Raw genomic sequence first — 15460 nt, 5'->3', positions numbered from 1 at the left:
GGCAGAAGTTTAATTTTGCAGTAAGTCCCCTACATACGAACGAGTTTAGTTCCAAGAGTGCGTTCCTAAGTCCAATTTGTTCATAAGTCCAAAAAAGTTAGCCTAGGTACCTAACCAACACAATTGGCTATATAGTACCATATTGTAATAGGTTTATAATACGTTTCACACAAATAATACATAAAAAACAAACAAACACAAGAAATAAAACATTTTTAATCTTACAGTACAGTACCTTGAAAAGTACAGTCGTACAGTAAACAGCTGGCATACAGGGGCTGGCTGCAGTACTCGCTACATCACCGCTGCTTTTGCGGTTGCTTCTGGACATCCTGGGCTTGAAATAAAGGTACTGTACTACTGTACTCTATACAGTACTGTAAAGTACACAAAAGTACAAACACTTGTAGAGGATGCACACACTTGACAATGTGCGCCAGACACGTGAACTAACTTACGTGATTGGACATGCAAACGCATGTTTGCATCTTTGAAAGTCTGCAACTTGAAGGTTCATATGTAGGGGACTTACTGTGCTTTATTTTTCACATTCAGAGTAAATCATCTAAGGCATGCAATGAATACTGACATTTCAAATTTTTTAAGATCCAAACCAAACAACTCTGAAAGCAAGTCAGGGTGTTTTCTTAAAATCTCAAGTATCCATCATTAACATACACATGTGTACATGTAGAAATACTGTTCTTGTTTTTGGAATTATTTACTGTTGACAACAAACGCTGAAATGTGTGCCCTTGGATATGACAGGAATACTCACTGTCTGTACAGTCTTTTAATAATGCTTCTGTGATTTTAAAGCGCAAGGAGCTCCCTGGACCTGGAAGCTTGCCTGCCACCCTCAAGTTCTCAGTTGTTCCTTGTCCTTGGACCATCACAGCATCCATCACAGTCAGGTTATTTCTATGTAAGAACAAGAACCACAGATTTTCCTCCCATTAAATTTGCACAATCTTTTGATCTATAATTTTTACTGTTACTTTATAAACCATGTAAAAATTAATACACTAAATTTAATGGTGAAACATTTGCACTTGAAAAAATTTTAAATGTTTACACAGAGAGGAGCAAGAGTTTTTCACTTTGAAGAGTCACACACGGTACAGGAAGACAGTATTCAGGTCTTCTGGCTAAAAATATCATCACAAAGGTATGTTTCATGAGGCGTGGGGTGTGTGTGTGTATTTCGGGCAAAATGAATACCCTATTTCAGAAATAAATTAATGCAAATATTAATATTGAAACGAATCAGGAAAGGACTCTATGTAAGTACTAAAGGTCAACCCACACTTAAATCACAGAACATACCTGATTATGATTAGGGAAGAAACAGTTCTATTGTGAATTGGAGTAAACTTTACTTTGACAGATTTCTTTTCTCCAGGTTTTAAAATTACGTTTAAAATTAGATGTCGGGAGAGGCCCTCTGTAAATCCCGTGGAACTCTGCAGTGGATGAGCCTTGAATCATTGGGTAAACAAGCAGCAGTCATTAGTATATTCTCTGGAAAAGCTTTTTTCCCTTCACCCCATGCACAGCCCAGTATTAGTTTCTCGAATTGATCAACTATATAAACAATTTTATCCCTGATGATTTAGAGGCTGGATGGCTGGCAAGCAGAGCTGGGCAACCAATGATGACACTGTATATTCTGCATTAAGTCCCAGAAAGGGCTTTGTTCCCCAGGTCACCAAAGTCTTCATGTTTGTACTAAGCACTTGTTTTTGTGTACAGATCTTTTTATTTTTAACTTTAAAAGTTTTGAAACATGACACAAAAACAGAAAAGGACACAAACCTAAGAGATGAGTAGCTCAGTGTTTTAGCACAAAGCAAACAGCTGTGTACCGAACACCCAGCACCCCGAAGTCCTACCGGTGCTGTCCCCACTTTCAGTCACTGTTTTTCTGCCCCTCCCCTCAGACAGATATCAGCTGGAGGATCTTAAGGTTGCATCATTTTATTTGTAAAAATATTTCCAATTCATATCAAGCTATCTTTGAATTTTATTTTGAAAGCTAAGCCCATAATTACTGTTTCATAAACACTTGATGATTTAAAGTTCAAGTAATAGCTTAGTTTAATAATCAAAATATGACTTCCCGACAGTTATAGATAAAATTAAAAAACATTTGTTTTTTATTTTTTAAAAAATCATAGTTCACATATAAGGTTACACTGTTCTGATTTCAAGTAACGTTAATCTTAAACTTTTTGGGGGGAAGGGTTGGTAATACTTGGGTATAAATGTCCATGGCTCTACATGGCTCTGCTAACTTGTGAAAGGAGAGTGCATTTTGTATGATTTTTCTACTATATACAGACCTATCTACTTCAACAGCATGATTCTACAAACATAACTTCATAGTCAATAGACTTTGTGAAGCACACTACTTTTTAATTCTCACTTCTGAGGCAAATATTTTTTCCTACATCGAAAATTCTTCTCTGTCCATGTCTACTAGGACAACAATCTTTTGATTGCTCCAAAATGGTTGGTAAATAGGTTCCCTTTTAAATGAACTATTCTGAGTAGTTGATGAACACGTTATACATTATACATATATTCGCCAAAACAACTAATTTAAACTCTGATGACTTGGAAAATACTTTAGGATGTTGTAATGCCTCTGGGATATCACTAAGGCCCTCAATAATTCTCAATAATTGTTGTAGTGGTGGTTCTTAAAAAGGGATTCATGGACCCCTGGGGATCTCAGAGGTCTTTTCAGGTGTCAAAACTATTTTCAGAACACCGACAGACGTTCTTTGCCTTTTTCACTGTGTTGACCTTTGCACTGATGGTCAGCAAAAGCAATGGTGGGAAAAACTGCTGACCCTTTAGCTAGAAGCAAGGCAGTGGCATCAAACTTCCCTAGTAGCCACTGTATTCCTCACTGCCATGCACTTGCAGTTAAAAAAAAAAAAACCCAAAACTGTTACTGATTAAACAGTAATAAATATTAATCTTATTAAATCTCAACCCTTGAGCACGTGCCTTTTTTTGTTTTTGGATCACTGTGTTTTCATTGTCATTTGTCTCTAGGTATTTTTTGATTTCCTCTTTGATTTCTTCAGTGATCTCTTGGTTATTTAGTAACATATTGTTTAGCCTCCATGTGTCTGTGTTTTTTACATTTTTTTCCCTGTAATTTATTTCTAATCTCATAGTGTTGTGGTCGGAAAAGATGCTTGATATGATTTTAATTTTCTTAAATTTACCGAGGCTTGATTTGTGACCTAAGATGTGATCTATCCTGGAGAATGTTCCGTGTGCACTTAGGAAGAAAGTGTAATCTGCTGTTTTCAGATGCAATGTCCTATAAATATCAATTAAATCTATATGGTCTATTGTGTCATTTAAAGCTTGTGTTTCCTTACTCATTTTCTGTCTGGATGACCTGTCCATTGGTGTAAGTGAGGTGTTGAAGTCCCCCACTATTACTGTGTTACTGTCGATTTCCTCTTTTATAGCTGTTAGCAGTTGCCTTATGTATTGAGGTGCTCCTATGTTGGGTGCATATATAATTGTTGTATCTTCTTGGATTGATCTCTTGATCATTACGTAGTGTCCTTCCTTGTCTCTTGTAACATGCTTTATTTTAAAGGCTGTTTTATCTGATATGAGTGCTGCTACTCCAGCTTTCTTATGATTTCCATTTGCATGGAATATGTTTTTCCATCCCCTCACTTTCAGTCTGTATGTGTCCCTAGGTCTGAAGTGGGTCTCTTGTAGACAGCATATATATGGGTCTTGTTTTTGTATTCATTCAGTGAGCGTATTTTTTTTTTTTTTTTTTTGCGGTACGTGGGCCTCTCACTGTTGTGGCCTCTCCCATTGCGGAGCACAGGCTCCGGACACACAGGCTCAGCGGCCATGGCTCACGGGTCCAGCCGCTCCACGGCACGCGGGATCTTCCTGGACCGGGGCACGAACCCGTGTCCTCTGCATTGGCAGGCCGACTCTCAACCACTGCGCCACCAGGGAAGCCCGAGCGTGTGTCTTTTGTTTGGAGCATTTAATCCATTCACATTTAAGGTGATTATCAATATGTATGTTCCTATTACCATTTTCTTAATTGTCTTGGGTTTGTTTTTGTAGGTCCTTTTCTTCTCTTGTGTTTCCCACTTAGAGAAGTTCCTTTAGCCTTTGTTGTAGAGCTGGTTTGGTGGTGCTGAATTCTCTTAGCTTTTGCTTGTCTGTAAAGCTTTTGATTTCTCCATCGAATCTGAATGAGATCCTTGCTGGATATAGAGTAATCTTGGTTGTAGGTTCCTTCCTTTCATCACTTTAAATATATTGTGCCACTCCCTTCTGGCTTGCAGGGTTTCTGCTGAGAAATCAGCTGTTAACCTTATGGGAGTTCCCTTGTATGTTATTTGTTGTTTTTCCCTTGTTGCTTTCAATAATTTTTCTATGTCTTTAATTTTTGTCAATTTAATTACTGTGTGTCTCGGCATGTGTCTCCTTGGGTTTATCCTGCCTGGGACTCTCTGCACTTCGGACTTGGGTGGCTATTTCCTTTCCCATGTTAGGGATGTTTTCAACTATAATCTCTTCAAATATTTTCTCAGGTCCTTTCTGTCTCTCTTCTCCTTCTGGGACGCCTATAATGTGAATGTTGTTGCGTTTAATGTTGTCCCAGAGGTCTCTCAGGCTGTCTTCATTTCTTTTCATTCTTTTTTCTTTATTCTGTTCTGCAGCAGTGAAATCCACCATTCTGTCTTCCAGGACACTTATCCATTCTTCTGCCTCAGTTATTCTGCTACTGATTCCTTCTAGTGTATTTTTCATATCAGTTATTGTGTTGTTCATCTCTTTTTGTTTATTCTTTAATTCTTTTAGGTCTTTGTTAAACATTTCTTGCATCTTCTCGATCTTTGCCTCCATTCTTTTTCCAAGGTCCTGGATCATCTTCACTACCATTATTCTGAATTCTTTTTCTGGAAGGTTGCCTATCTCCACTTCATTTAGTTGTTTTTCTGGGGTTTTATCTTGCTCCTTCATCTGGTACACAGTCCTCTACCTTTTCATTTTGCCTGTCTTTCTGTGAATGTGGTTTTCATTCCACAGGCTGCAGCACTGTAGTTCTTGTTTCTGCTGTCTGCTCTCTGGCGGGTGAGGCTATTTACTGAGCACGTGCCTTTTCAACACCATGTGATCAAATGGAGTACGCACGCAGCACCCCTTGCAGCATACTGGACCATGCTGTCTGGAAGAGCTATCGTTTCAGATGCCAACTGAACTAGTTCCTGCCTCCGCAACACCATTTATATTTGAAAAAACGATTGACAGTCAATATATGGTTATTCAGACTGGAGTAGTTAGTAGACATTTTTACGAAAATGAAGTGCATCTGCTACTTTAAGGAAACAACTGAAGCATTTGTTGCCAATGGTAGGATTTGAGTGTTTGAGCAAAATTTAGAGTTTTGGCCCTGTGAGCTTTAGAGTCAATAGTTAAAGAACACCCTGATGAGATTAGTGGTTGTAAGAATGAATATGATTTTCTGGATACTGCAGAGTGAATTGTGTCAACATTTGGAAGCTCTTCATATCTTAGTGAACCAATATTTTCCGAATGACTGATGCATGGTGTTATGATAACTAAAAAAGCAATTAAGACACTCCTTTTTGCAACTATATGAATGTGTCAGGTCAGGTCAGATATTTATCATATACTTCATCAAAAACGATGTATCATAAGAGACCGAATGCAGAAGCAGACAGGAGAATCTATCTGTATATTAAGTCAGAGAGCCATTGAAGAGCTCTGTAAAACAATCTACTCTTCTTGCAAAATGGTTCTTAAAAAATATATATATCTATTTTTTCATTTTTATATTACCTATGTCAAATAGAATGGGCTTATTATTATTTTAAATGAATTAAACCAATATTTTAATGATCTCTCAGTTTTAGTTTCTAATATGTTAAATATTGATAGATGCAAACCACATAAACAAAAAACCTCTTTGGAGTCCTTAATAATTTTTAAAAATTGAGATAATGTAGAAATCCTTAATTATTGTTCAGACTGTAAAGGAATGCTGAGACCAAATATTCTGAGATCCACGGTTTTATAGCACTGTAGAGAACTGTGATAGAATTTATCCTAAGCTCACCCTAAGACCTCCTCCAGCATTTTTATTTAGAATGAATTCCTGAGGTCTAGAGTATTCTTATTCATCTTCCTATCTCTCACAGTACCTACATCTTGTAGGTACCACTAAAGATTCGGTAAGACAAAAAAAGGTAAATATAGGTCATGTACTTCTCATGAATATTTCCTCTCTTATAAAAGCAGAGTGAAAGGAATTTCTGGTTACTGAGCTTTCTAGATATTTGAGGTCTAGATAGCCTTGAACTTATTATGTTGGTACTTTATGGATGGAAAAAGCAAAGTAAAAAAGATTCCAAGAGAAGGGCATGGACTAGAATATGAGACTATCTAAATTTCAGTCTAGTATTCTACCTATTACTCAGCAGAAAATAAAAATACAACATTGAAAATTACTTTCTCTTTTTAAAGAGAAAATTTCTTTCTCTTACTTTCTTATATAAGATTTACTTAAAAATAGACATAAAAACAATTCCATAAAGGTTTGGCTAATTTATGCCTTACACATTAAAACACAAAGCTATGGGAAAGGACACAAATCCTTCAAGAACTACAAAACATCTAGTTGGACAGGTTAATTAGTGATTCCTAACAGTAACGACCATGTGTCATGAAAGTATGGTCAAGGGTTCTGGACTCTGAGAGAACTAGATTTGAATTTGGCCCTGCCAGTTATCACAGGTAGGAACTTGGGCAAGTTACTTCCTCTCTCTGAGCTTTGTTTTTCCACCACCAACAGAACAAGGGAAATACTTATTCTTAGGGTGGTTAGTAATAGCTCAGCCTGGCTATTGCAATGATTACATGAAATTATAAATGTGAATGCACCTGCTGATTATAGTGATACATATGATACAGTGATATATATGATATATATATGATATAGTGATATATATGATACACTATACACATATATATGATATAGTGATATGATACACTATACACATACAGTGATACAATGCTGATACATAGGAGGTGCTCATGAAATACTGAAAACCTTCGTATTGCCTTTCTTTCCCACCTGGTGAGCCACAGACTGACTCATCCAGTCAACATTCATTGAGGGCTTCCTATGTCCCAAGCAACCCATCTAAGGGCTTCCATGTTGGTCTGCTTAACCTGTTCAAAAACTTTGTAATATACAAATTATTAACTTCACTTACAAGTGAAGAAGTTGAAGTTTGGAAAGGTTTATTTACTTGGTTGAGGTGACCAAGTTAGTAGGTACAAAGCCATGGTTATTCTAGGAGCCAACCTCCCTTATTCCAAATGGGAAGCAGCAAAGCCACAGCATGGCAGGAAGGCATCCCGTGGCTACTTGACAGACTGGGACCGTGCTCAGAAAAAGAGCTCAGCAAAAGGAGAGAAAGGAGGTGGTCGTTTACTGTTTTCACTCAGAGTAATTCAGATGATGGAGGATTAACTAGATTCCTACTCTCATTCACTCAACACCCTTCGTATTATAAATGTGGGAAGGAAACCATATAAGTAGAAGAAAAGCCCTCAAGGAGCTTATACCCAGAACTGGGAAACAAGGTACCTACCACACGTCAAAAAGAAAACAAAAAACACCGCTAACATGCTTGCAAACAAAGATTCAGGGAGAGCCAGAGAGCCGAATCAGTGCACGCTCCACAGCCATCAGGGCTGGTGTGAACAGGCTGTTTAAGGCTGGATGAGAGTGGCTGGGAAGGGCATCTAGGCCAAGAGACTTGGGCCAGTTTGCAGGTGGCTTTAGTTCCCAGTGCTAATTTCCTGACTGACACAGATCCTACACATTAAGTTCTTACATAATCATGAGTGGTTAGTGGCTGCTCAGCCCGGCCTGTATGATAGAGAATATTTGGTCCTAGAACAAACCAGTTTATGTATACATTTACTAGTTTAAAAATACTTGTTGAGTTATAACTATGCTCACTACTGCACTAAGTATGAAAACAGCTAGCCGTGGGTCTGGCCTTCATGGAGCTTACAATCTTATCAGAAAGTATCCAAAATAAAAATTTAAATGACCAAGCTCAATATTTTGAGGCTTAATAAAAAAAAAACATTATCTATCAGTATATACCTTATCTACATAATCTCAGAGGTTCTGGCAGCCATTATGATGAACCTTCATGAGCTTAATGTTTAATGCCCACAAACAGGACCTTCTATCCAGGGTGCCTCATGGCAATCTAAATCCCACCCATTCTTCCGGGGCTTTTTGCCTCTAAAATAATTACTAGACTGTTCTGACTTCTCCAGTAACTTGCCCTTCAACCAATTTAAGGATGGTTAATATTTTTCTTTCACATTTGCATTGATCATATTGTAGAATTACTTCTTTGGAATAGTATGAAGTCTGAATACTTACACTGTTTCTGAAGACTTGGAATTCTAGTGTTCTTAAATCTATCTTTGCCACCTTACTTAAGTTAAACCTGAAATAAAAAAAATACACATATTTCTTTGTAAACAGCATCATAATTAAAGGGGTTATAAATACTAAGGTTGTGCTTATCTTTTGGCAGATTTTGAGATCAATGTTATCAGATTAACAGCCTTCAAAAATTAGCTACAACTTACAGTTAATATTTTGTTCACTTTTTAAAAGTAAAATACTTGAAAGGCTCCACCACTTGCTTCCTCTATATAAGATTTTAGGAAGGAGTTCTATATTATTTTTTTCTTGTCTTAAACTGGGAGCTTTTCTAGATGTTTAATATAATATCCATCTCTCTCCCCAGAACCTTCTCTCAACTTCAATTACAGATGCAGAATTTCTCTAAGCCCAATCTATTACTGTATGAGCTGAAATAAAGTTTTAAATGTGTAAAATAATAATTCACTGCTAATATGAAAACATTCTGATAATCTACCAGCAATGCCTACCTTGATATTAACTTATCTACAAAGACAGAAGGGTTGGAATATAAGGCCAGAGGAATAAACTGAATGTAGACAGGCGCATCTGCAGGATTTTCTAACGTAATCTCTTCTTCCTTAAACAAAGTAAAGACACAGTAAGTGAAAGACTGCCACCATTAAAAGAGCCAGGACATGCAGGCAACCTAAGTGTCCACTGACAGATGAATGGATAAGGAAGATGTGGCACATATATACAATGGAATATTACTCAGCCATAAAAAGAAACGAAACTGAGTTATTTACAGTGAGGTGGATGGACCTAGAGTCTGTCATACAGAGTGAAGTCAGTCAGAAAGAGAAAAACAAATACCGTATGCTAACACATATACATGGAATCCAAAAAAATAGAAATGGTTCTGATGAACCTAAGGGCAGGACAGGAAAAAAGACGCAGATGTAGAGAATGGACTTGAGGACACAGGGAGGGTGGGGGGGTGGAGGGTAAGCTGGGATGAAGTGAGAGAGTGGCATGGACATATATACACTACCAAATGTAAAACAGATAGCTAGTGGGAAGCAGCCGCATAGCACAGGGATTTCAGCTCGGTGCTTTGTGAACACCTAGAGGGGTGGGATAGGGAGGGTGGGAGGGAGACGCAAGAGGGAGGGGATGTGGGGATACATGTATATGTATAGCTGATTCACTTTGTTATAAAGCAGAAACTAACACACCATTGGAAAGTAATTATACTCCAATAAAGATGTTAAAAAAAAAAAAAAGAGCAGATACTTCATAACCCTATTACAGATTTCCCAGAACTGATGTCACTCTGAATACTTACTGAAGAGCAGTTTGTATTAGTAAGGGGAAACCTCATGTGATGGGGTGAGCTGAGGACGGACGGCCAGGAGAGCTCGGCAGTGATTTTTGACAGTATGTTTTTTTGAAGGTCTGTATTTACTTCAAATATAGCGCTCAATCTAGAAAAACAATTTGTAAGTCACTGTAACAAAATGAAATATTTGAGTTTTCTGAATATAGGAAATTCTATTAGGCTTGTGTATTTGAGAAATTTTACTTGCTCTAATATTTAAGTCTGCTTCTCACAGAGACATGTATGAAGATGCCTCTATTTTGGCACAAAGAGCTGCCAAAGTATCACTGATCACCTGTACAGTATTGTCTTCGTACTGAATTCGAAAGGGAAAAGGCAGGGATATTCAGATAACATGATGTTACGGGGATCCTAAAGGATCTTGCATGTTTAGTGGAAAGATCCAGACACCAACAGCAGGCAAATGTTTTCAGTAGAACTAGTAAGAAGGCAGTGCACTACTTGGCATATGGCTTTTTCCCCACTTGAGATAAAAAACAAAACAAAATCCTGATACACAATGAAGACATCAGTTGAAGAGGTAACACATATGAGGATTCTGTCCAGATATGTATAGTTAAGAGCAATTTTCAGGGCCTCATTTGACTATTTCCCTACATATGAGTATTTATAAGCCAGCGGTTAAGAACTCAGAGCACATTCCCTAAGGAAACAATATTATAAATGGGGCTAAGGTGCCTGGGCACAAACACTGAAGCCTGTTTTATCCTATAAGACTACTGAATTATGACACCCTAATATTGGTGAGAGTACCGGTTTTGTATGACGAGTAACGAATTCTCTGTAACATTCACGCTGAGAAAGTAAGACAAAGGCAGGGGCAGGGAAAATGCCACATTCACTGTGCAACTGGGACACAGTGGCACAGGGCAGGCAGGGAGCCTGGGTCTTTAGGAGTGAAACACTAGGCTCACAGAGAGGAAAGCAGGGGTTTCAGGGGGCGGGGCGTGAAGAGGTTCCTTGGCAGATGAACCTAGGGCAGCACTGCAAGTTATTTATTCATAATTGGATGTTAAACTGTGGAGGCGACCTGTACCTTACAATGTCCGCTATGGAACTGTAGAGGACCAAGGAGTGTTTGAATTAGTGTTCTCTTAGTGAGTTCATTAGAAGTCATCTCTGTACTAATTTTAACCATTGTAAAGTTAAAATTTAACTCTCTTTTGCCTTAAGAGAACCTTTCACAGAAGATAGTTCAGATAAATAGAAACCTGCAGATTTAATCAGTCATGGCTTGAAAATCTTACATACTATAAATTGGAAGATCTTGATGATACTGACAAATACATTTCAAATCAGCCAATGGAGAAGAACAGTTTTCATCAGTTTGCTAGTCAAATCCTCTTCGGAAGTACACAGAAAGATCAAATTTCTATACTGCCACATAAGTGTGTCTTTGCTTTTGAATCCAGATGCGGTACTGATTTGTCGCTGGGACATTTTCTACCTGCCACAGACATAAGGTTGAGCCCATGTGAACGGGCCATGCACCCCTAACAGCTCAGGTCTGGAAAGGGAGGAAGCAGTTCTTTTCAGGAGGGGCAGAGACACTCCTCCTCCTGTGAGGTTAAACCTAGAAAGTGTTTTCCTAGCCTTTAACAGAGGTCAGTGGTAGGGAGAAACTTTCTTTCTTATGCAAATGGTGTGTCTAAGGTAAACAATGAAGTTATCCTACACAAGGACAACTTCATCGAGTTCCTTTGACTTTAAGGAAGCATCTAGAACACTGGAAAAAAGACAAAAATGGTAGTGTGCATACTTCTGAGAAATATACAACTACAATGGCAATTCAAGATGCTTCCTGAAGATTAGGCATATTTTCTTACCTACAGGGAAATAAAATAACCTAATATAAGAATAACTTTAGAAAGTCATGTTTCATACTGGTAAAGATAGCTCAAATACTTAAATGAAGCAAAACCACTTACTTATGACCTGAATTTTCCTTTATTCCCATCCATCCTTTGAACAGGCTTTGATGCAAATCCCAGTCAGCATCCCAAGCATCTTCCTGCATGGCTATACCAGGCTGTACTTTGGGTTCAGCTAAACCAAGGAGACAAATGGTATGACATACTCAGCCCTTCAAATGATTCCTATAGCATCAAGAGATAGGGATGGGCCTTAAAAGTGGCCGCCTTTTATTAAAGAGTATTCTGGGGAGGGAGTGAAGGGCATGAGAGAGAACGGCAAGATAACTTACATTTGGACAGAAAAGGCAAGCCAACATAGCAATGATCCCCACACTGCAGTCCAGGATCAAAATAAATGTTTGCAATCTATAAAGAGGCACAGGAGAACCATGAATCCCCAATCCACAGAAGGTCACAATGACAAAGTGCTAATGGATGGGAATTTTTGCAAATATAACATTTTCAAACCTTTGATTTTTTCCCTGGCTCCAAATCTTCCTTATTGCCCCGTAATCGTTTGTAGTAAAATCGTACATCTTCTGACAAAGATCGTATTTGTTGGATCTTTACCTTCTGTGAGAAGGAATTCATAATATTTAAACTCTGATGAACTATTTTCCCCTGAAGGAAGAAAACAAACAAACTCATCTGTAAATGGTAGATTTTCTTCAGAACACACACTTTAGAGCTGACAGACATATTTCTAGGAAACCAAAGTTCAAAGGACATTTAGAATTTTCAAAAGTTGATAAACTTTAAATTTGTAACCAGAGCCCCTCCTCCAAATGTACGTATTTTGTTGTTTTTATGGCCTATTACAGATAATTTAGCAGGTCAAATCTCTGCAATCTTGTAAAAATGAATTAAAGTAAAAATGTTCACATACTAACAAAGGTACAGAGCTAGCTTTGAATAAAGGAAGCAGTCACTGTCAGTTTGTTAAGAAAGGTTTGATTATACCAAGGCCAGGGTGCCTTAAAAGTATCCAAATTCAGGATGAAATAAGTGAACTCTAAAATCCTAAGCTATTTTCTTTATAAAAGAAAAATACTATTTGTGCCAAAGAGAAATTAGACATTTTTAAAAAACACAGGTTATCAAGCATCATATTAAAACAGTATACAGATTAAATCATTAAATTACCAATGATTACTCTTATCAGCTGCATGCTTCTCCCTATGACAGAGTACCAGATTTTAAATAAAAAATTACATGATTCAAATAATCATCAATAAGAATCATATTATAATATTTTACTTTCTTTTGTTTGAATACAGAACCAGAATCCTATAACCTGATTCCTAGCCATTTGAAGAAGTCTCTAAAATGACCAGACCCTGCTGGTCTAATATTTGGTATTGAAAGACAAAGAAGTTGGGACTTCCCTGGTGGTCCAGCAGTTAGGACTCCCGCTCCAGGTGCAGGGAGCCTGGGTTTGATCCCTGATCAGGGAACTAGATCCCACATTCCACAACTAAAAGATCCCACGTGCTGCAACTAAGACCTGGCACAGCTGAATAAATAAATAAATGTTTTTTTTTTAAAAAAAGACAAAGAAGTTAAGAAAATGAACAGTAAAAGGAGTTGCATGATGGTGCAGTTAAGACTAACACTCATCATTTACAGTGTGACCAGAGTAGAAAGATGTTAGAGGGTGGGGACGCTGCTGTGAGGATACGAACATAAGAGAAGAAAGCAGAAGCCTATGCTGAGTCCCAGCTTGGCCTCCACCCAGCTGTGTCTTCCCGGCAGTTAACTGGTCTTCATGCACCTGTAATAACTACTACTCTTGTGTCCACATCTTGTCTCTCAGGGGTATGGTGGGGATCAAGAGAGGTAACAGATACAGAAGTTCATTTTATAATGGTATTCAAATACGAAGTATTAAACTGTGAGTTATTTGAAATGTTCATTCTGAAGTACCAAGTTTTCATCACTTGGCTCTAGTAGTCTCCATCTGATAAGAGATTTTACAGAATTTCATGACTGTTATGGGCTGAACGTCTGTGTGCTCCCCCACACTCACATGTTGAAATCCTAACCCCCCAGTGTGATGGTATCAGGAGGCAGGGCCTTCGGGAGGTGATCAGGTCATGAGGGTGGAGCCCTCATGAACGGGATTAGTGCCCTTAAAAGAGGCACAAGAGCTTGCCCTCCCTGTCTGCCCTTTTGGCTGTGTGAGGATACAATGAGAAGATGCCCGTCGGCAAACCGAGGAAGTAGGCCCTCACCAGACACCAGATCTGCTGGTGCCTTGATGTTGGACTTCCCGTCCATCTGAAGATATCTGAAAGCTTAATCTGAAGTACTGCAAAACCAACACCTTGTTTTTATAGATGCCTTCTCATTTACTCTGTCCATGAGCCTTTCACTTTGTCATCTACTGAATTATTCCCTTCCAGGATATATGCAGGGATCAAGGAGATCATGGATTGAAAAGGCAATTGAAGCTTCTTTTGGATAAATAATGAAGTCAAGAGTTCTGTATAGTCAGTACAAAGTGGAATGATAAGAAGACAAAGATTGAATTAAGACCCAAACTTAGGTGTGCTGAACCTATTAATTCAAATTTATATTTGAAGCTAATTTATATTTAAGGAGCTAAAATTTGAATTTAGGTTTTATCGTATATAGCATTAAGATTTTGCAATGTACTGTTTCTCTTAACCCGTCAGGTCTCCTACCACAGCTGAGAGACACGTCCATCTGCTCCAAGGCGTCCTGAATCGTCTACACTATCTTTCTGCAAAAGGTGGCCTCCTGGTTTCCCCATTTCTTTCCTCTCTGTTCTCCAGGCTCAAACTCTATGTCATATTCTTGAGTCCTCTATCTACCTACCTACCCATACCTGTTTCCATTAGTATAACCTCCTCAAGATATTCAAGTACAGTTCAAACGGTTCATCTGAAATGTCTCTTGCCTATGTTCTCTTTTTCATTATTTTGCTCCTTCATCCACCCATTATCTACTAGATACCTGCTACTTGGGGTATAAGATCCCTCATCTCTTTCCCACCGGATCTCAGAGTCTTGTTGGGGAGACCAACATATAAGGCAACATTTACAGCACAATGTGAGGCTTGCTGCCAGAGAAGTAATCTCAAATTGTTTCAGAAGCACACATGAAATAACTCTGTCTAGTGGAGCGAAGAAATCTTCAGAGAGGAGATGACAATGGAATTGGATCTTGAAAGACATGAAGGAGTTCTTGAAGGTAGGAGAGGAGGAAGGCCAGCCAAGGCAGATGAGCAGCAAAGGTGTGGAGGTATGAAAGCGATTTACTGCCTCTGCCAATGCCCTAAGCTCAAACCTCCCTTTGATGCTTTCCTTGTGGACCGTGGCCAGAGTCTCTGGGTTGGCTTCCAGGTACACTATTGCTACTCCCAGACGTGTCCTACATTTACTTCTGCCAGAGAGCCAGTCTTGAAAGCTTAACTCTGACGATGTCCAGCCTCTGCTCAAAAACTTTAGATTTTCATGGACTTAAATGCATTGCATTTTTTTCATGCTATCACTCAAGGTACCATTCCATCTTCTCTCTTGAAACTTCCCTGCATTCTTGTAAAACTGGACGACTCACCACTGCCTAAAGCCATCTCAGACTCTGCTGCCTGTGTCTCTATTCAGGTTGTTCCCTGGGCCCTGAATGCCATTCTTGCTAACC

At 38.5% G+C, this 15460-nt stretch overlaps 1 protein-coding gene across 2 annotated transcripts in view; it reads right to left on the bottom strand.

Moving 5' to 3' along the window:
• TMEM131 (transmembrane protein 131) overlaps positions 1 to 15460 on the bottom strand; it is a 192215-nt gene that overhangs the window by 33567 nt on the left and 143188 nt on the right. The window contains exons 18-26 of one of the 2 annotated variants that reach the window (XM_060170053.1): positions 12266 to 12418; positions 12088 to 12163; positions 11813 to 11930; positions 9831 to 9969; positions 9013 to 9122; positions 8495 to 8561; positions 1327 to 1478; positions 1076 to 1222; positions 779 to 921 (exon numbers count right to left, since the gene is read on the bottom strand). In XM_060170053.1, coding sequence (XP_060026036.1) covers positions 779 to 921; positions 1076 to 1222; positions 1327 to 1478; positions 8495 to 8561; positions 9013 to 9122; positions 9831 to 9969; positions 11813 to 11930; positions 12088 to 12163; positions 12266 to 12418 — 1105 coding nt within the window. The remainder of the gene's footprint in view (positions 1 to 778; positions 922 to 1075; positions 1223 to 1326; positions 1479 to 8494; positions 8562 to 9012; positions 9123 to 9830; positions 9970 to 11812; positions 11931 to 12087; positions 12164 to 12265; positions 12419 to 15460) is intronic. The other variant, XM_060170052.1, reaches the window with a different exon arrangement.

This window comes from Lagenorhynchus albirostris, chromosome 13, assembly GCF_949774975.1.
Source record: "Lagenorhynchus albirostris chromosome 13, mLagAlb1.1, whole genome shotgun sequence".
Classification (NCBI taxonomy): Eukaryota; Metazoa; Chordata; class Mammalia; order Artiodactyla; family Delphinidae; genus Lagenorhynchus; species Lagenorhynchus albirostris.
The sequence above is the reverse complement of the archived record's forward strand: the minus strand, read 5'-3'. Positions and strand labels throughout refer to the sequence as shown.